The following is a 4,273-nucleotide window of genomic DNA, read 5'->3' as shown; positions in this document are numbered from 1 at the left end:
GATTTAAAGGATCAGCAGAACAGAAACTTACCCAAAAAGGCAGCAAAAGTGGTCAAATGCTGAAGTGCCGAATGAGAATTTGGAAATATAGACCCCAAGGAGAAAGGAGGGTGGGGTGGGGTGGCTGTTGTGAGAAAGGGTGTCCCTATCATTACTGAACAGTGTGATCAAAGACTCTGTAGAAGAATCCCGATCACGGGAGAAATGCAGGATAGAATTCCATATGCTCATGGACTCCAGATTTGGGAGCCAAGGAAGTTGCATGAACCCCTCAAATGATTGCCCGAGATAATCTTTAAAACCGAAACAAAAAATATGCCCTGAAGGTTTCTTAAAGCCGAGTAGTGTTTAGCTTAGCTAGTGAAAAACAGGGTCTGCCCTGAGCTCCGTGCTCCTTTACGAGCCATCTACATGGGCTCGGGGAACACGGCATCTTGAAAGATGGGACAGGGACCCTGCAGGCAGGAGAAGGGCGAGAGTGATCGCAGAACATGCGGGTTACACAGTCGGGTCTCAGGAATTCCTCGGGTTCCTCGGCCACTAATTAGAAACCCACTGCTCTGAGGAGACGCGACCGTCGCTCAGGTGACTTGTAAGGCAAGTGCTCTGTTTTTATTAGCAGAGAGGGTGAGCATTGATCCAGACAGGCTGTCCTTCATCCCAGGCTTATGTTTTCTCCTGCCATAGCTGCACGTCTTGGCTTTCTCCATACTTTGGGGACTCTGTTGTTCTCTAAAGGTCCCTGCCCTCAGGGACTGCACACCACTCAGTGTACCTGTTTTCCTCCCAGCAGCATAGTTCCATGTGAAGACTTAAGTGAGAATGGAGTTTCCCAGACCTTAATGAATATTGATTGGATCTCTTCTATTTGTTTAAGGGATCTTGATGACTTTGTTGACTGTAAACCACCTGATCATGCATTCAAACCCACCAGCTACTCTGTGAGAGCAAGATGAGGCTGATCCGATAAAGATGTACAGGCTCAGAAACCCACAGTGGACAGTTCTGTTCTGTGGGTCACTGAGAGCTGGAATGGACTAGATGGCTCTGGGTTTGGTTGGGGGTTTAGGCTTTTGTGTGCTTTGCAGCTGTGGTCGGTTCTATTGCAATGTGTGTCTCAGCAGTCAGACGAGGTGGGCCCGAAAGAAAAAAAAGAGGCTAACGAGGAGTCATAGGCTCCCAGGTGCCAAGATCGGTTATTTAAACAGAAGGAAAAACCCAGCCAAGCCCTCCATTGGAGCCTCTCTTCCTTTGGTTCATGTTGGCTTCCTGAAACATGGATCCCGGGAGCCTTTTCACGTGGGCTCTCTCTGTCCTTTATCCAGATTGGTGGCAAGACTCTTTGAGATGAGTCCGTTTGAGCCCTGGACCACGAGGGATAAAGTGGAGCGGGTAAGTGTGGCAGGGCAGTACTTGCAGAGTCCCCGAGAAGGCTAAACAAACAAAACCTCCCTGCTGTGGAGTTGATGCCAACTCATAGTCAAGGACAGGGGAAGTGACCCTGCGAGTCCCTGAGACTGTACCTCTTTACCGTAGACCCTTTCTAACCACTCTGCTGCTAGGGCTGGGGCGGGATCGGATGGGATTCGTGCGTGTGCGTGCTCACTTGCTGGATTCATTTCATTTCATGTGCCCGTCTGATAATTTCCTCTCTGCTACCGTGCACTGGCTGCGTCTGCTGTGCTCTCAACCGACCGCAGGCTGCTCCTCCCTGACCTTATCTCCCGCGTCCAATCGCCCTTCCCTACTGGGCCGTTCCCAGCAAGATGCTAGGGAGGGAGCCTGGATTGCCTTCCTTTATTTTCCAAAATGGCAAATGCCTCCTTCTCACCCTCACCATGTGCTCCCGCCCTGTTTGCCTCTGACCTTTACGGTATCACCCTTCCAGAGCGTTGTGTCTGCCCACTGCTGGCAGCTTCTCCCCTCATCTTTCCTTGACCTGGGCATCCTCAAACTACGGCCTGTGGCCACATGCGGCCCACCAAGGACATTTGTCTGGCCCACTGGGTGTTTTTTACTTCAAAATAAGATATGTGCAGTGTGCACAGGAATTTGTTCATAGTTTTTTTTTAAAACTATAGTCCGGCCCTCCAACGGGTCTGAGGGACAGTGAACTGGCCCCCTGTTTAAAAAGTTTGAGGACCCCTGCTTAACCCATTCCCATCACAATGCTGAAACTGTTCATTTCAAGGCTGCTCCTGGTCTCCACGCTGCCAAACTCAGCTGTCAGTTCCCCATCCTCACTCACTGCATCTGTGAGCAGCATCTGTCAGAGGGGACTCGCTCTTTCTCAGAAGCCTGTCTTGCCACCAGGATTCTGGCCCACAGTACATCTTCCTGCTGCCCGCCTTGCCAGCCCAGGCTTCTCAGTCCCTGCCCTCTGCCCTCAGCTCGGCTCCCTCTTCACGTGGTGTCAGAATGACCCGCCCAGGCTCACGCTTGCTCCAGTTGCTCTCTCTAGGCTCCTAGCTGCAGCTTTCTTTCTTGGCCTGATCATTAGCCCTGAGTGCCAGCCTCTTCTCCTGCTTGGGGGTGCTGTACCAAAGTTGTCTGAGGAGCCCTGGTGGCAGAGTGGGTAGGCTGCCAGCTGTACCCCCAGGAGACAGATGAGGCTTTCTAACCCCGTGAAGATTTACAGCTTCCCCTCTGATAGAAACTGTGTGGAAACCTCTGAGGCCTTTCTCAAGATGCCTTTTATATGGGTGAGGGGTGTGGCTCTTACCTTTCTAATTAAGAAGGTGTTGCTATAATAAGCAGGCTTTGAATTTGATTCAGAGACTGCCTTACAGCGCTCTACCGAAAGAACTGCCAACTCTCCACAAGGAGGCGAGGGGCCGGGGCCGGTGCTGCTGTGTGTGCAGCTGCCTTTTCTTTGTGTGCTTGCGCTGGGTATGGGACCTCTGACTTGGGGTTGGGTTTCTTAGCTCTGGAGTAAGCAATCGCCAGAACCAGGTTCAGAACAGCTGGAATGAACCATTCATTTTTTAATAGGCAGTGAATAAGTACTACACAAACTTCTTAATCCAACAATTAGAGACTGAGGCAGGACAGCTGTGCCCAGAGCGAGGGATCCCAGGGAGAAGTGGGGCGTCAGCTAGCTGGGCTTGCTTGCTGCTGTCAGTTGCTATGGAGTTGACTCCAGCTCTGGGCAGCGTTATTTCCAGGCGAACATTCATTGTGCCGCCTCCACAGTTGGTGTGCGTGAGCCCATTGGTGCAGCCATCGCGAGGAGGGGCGCCTTTGTGATCGCTGGCTCTCTGTTTGCAAGCACTCGTCCCGAAGTTCCACTTCCGTGACCTGAACCTCCTGTGCAGCCACTTGCGGCAGGGGTCATCGGTGGCCTCCTGGGGTGCATTTCCGTGGCAATCTGGGAAGGGCTCCTCTAGAGGCCGTGTCCGGTGCTCATGGACTCAGCCTCCTCCGATCTCATCTACCATGACCTTGCCTGGGCTTTGCTTTGTTTCTTTTGTAAGCCCACTTTTGTGTTCTCAGTACGTTCCAGGGATCAAACACTACCACCTAGTGCTTGAGAACAGTGGACGCCCCAGGAATGGGAGACAGGTCAGCGTGGCGGTTAAAGGTTTGTCAGGACAACACTCATTAGTCCCACCCACCTCTTAATACTCTCTGTGGTTCTTTGTTTCCTTAAAGATTCACATCTCAGACATGAAATTACCTCACCTGCCTGGCTTAGAAGACCTGGGTATTCAGGCAACACCCCTGGAGCTCAAAGCCATTGAGGTGCTGCGTCGTCATCGTACGTACCGCTGGCTGGCTGCCGAAATTGAGGATGTGAAACCGGCCAAGACCATCGACGTGTAGTGAGCCTGGAGCAGCCCTGGTGTCTGGTGCCACTCAAGTTCACCCACGGTCCTCAGAGAACCTTGTACGTAGGGAATACGACCTATTAAAATGTCTCAGATCAATTGCTGCAGCATTTTCTTCCGTGGTTTACTGACTGAGAAATCCAGTCTCTTAATAATTGAGTATAACTTCCTTTAAATATTAGGGAACGTCCATTGTGGAAAATGGAAGTAAACATAATGGGATTTTCCCACTAACTCTGGAAGCCGCCTCCTTTCCCCTATGCATATGCATGTATGAGAGTAAGTCAAAAGAATTGCTAGAAAATCATAAAAACAGTTTTAAAACCAAAATCCCAAAGTGGGCAGCTGTTGTCCCTCTGCATCCCCTCCATCCCGGTTCATACCCATCTAATGGCCGTGCTCCTGTCTCTAACCCTTCCCCTGGAGAATTCTGCCCTCTGATTGAC

At 51.1% G+C, this 4,273-nt stretch overlaps 1 protein-coding gene across 1 annotated transcript; it reads left to right on the top strand.

Annotated features, from left to right (window-relative positions):
• Nucleotides 1–1,037: 1,037 nt before the first annotated feature.
• NDUFA9 (NADH:ubiquinone oxidoreductase subunit A9) lies at nucleotides 1,038–3,926 on the top strand. Its single transcript, XM_045296009.1, has 2 exons — nucleotides 1,038–1,392; nucleotides 3,652–3,926. Exons 1-2 carry the CDS (start codon nucleotides 1,042–1,044, stop codon nucleotides 3,820–3,822), a joined length of 522 nt encoding a protein of 173 aa, XP_045151944.1. The 5' UTR covers nucleotides 1,038–1,041; the 3' UTR covers nucleotides 3,823–3,926.
• The last annotated feature ends 347 nt before the right edge of the window (nucleotides 3,927–4,273 follow it).

Source organism: Echinops telfairi, unplaced genomic scaffold (assembly GCF_000313985.2).
Source record: "Echinops telfairi isolate 266 unplaced genomic scaffold, ASM31398v2 ScPeMD7_7356;HRSCAF=8355, whole genome shotgun sequence".
NCBI lineage: Eukaryota > Metazoa > Chordata > Mammalia > Afrosoricida > Tenrecidae > Echinops > Echinops telfairi.
This window is presented reverse-complemented; position numbering and strand designations above follow the sequence as displayed.

Excerpts from the sequence above, each read along its gene's own strand:
- NDUFA9 (XM_045296009.1), top strand. The coding sequence starts at position 1,042 with ATGGCTCTGGGTTTGGTTGGGGGTTTAGGCTTTTGTGTGCTTTGCAGC. Across the intron at positions 1,393-3,651 it reads CGAGGGATAAAGTGGAGCGG|ATTCACATCTCAGACATGAA; the intron begins GTAAGTGTGGCA and ends GTTTCCTTAAAG.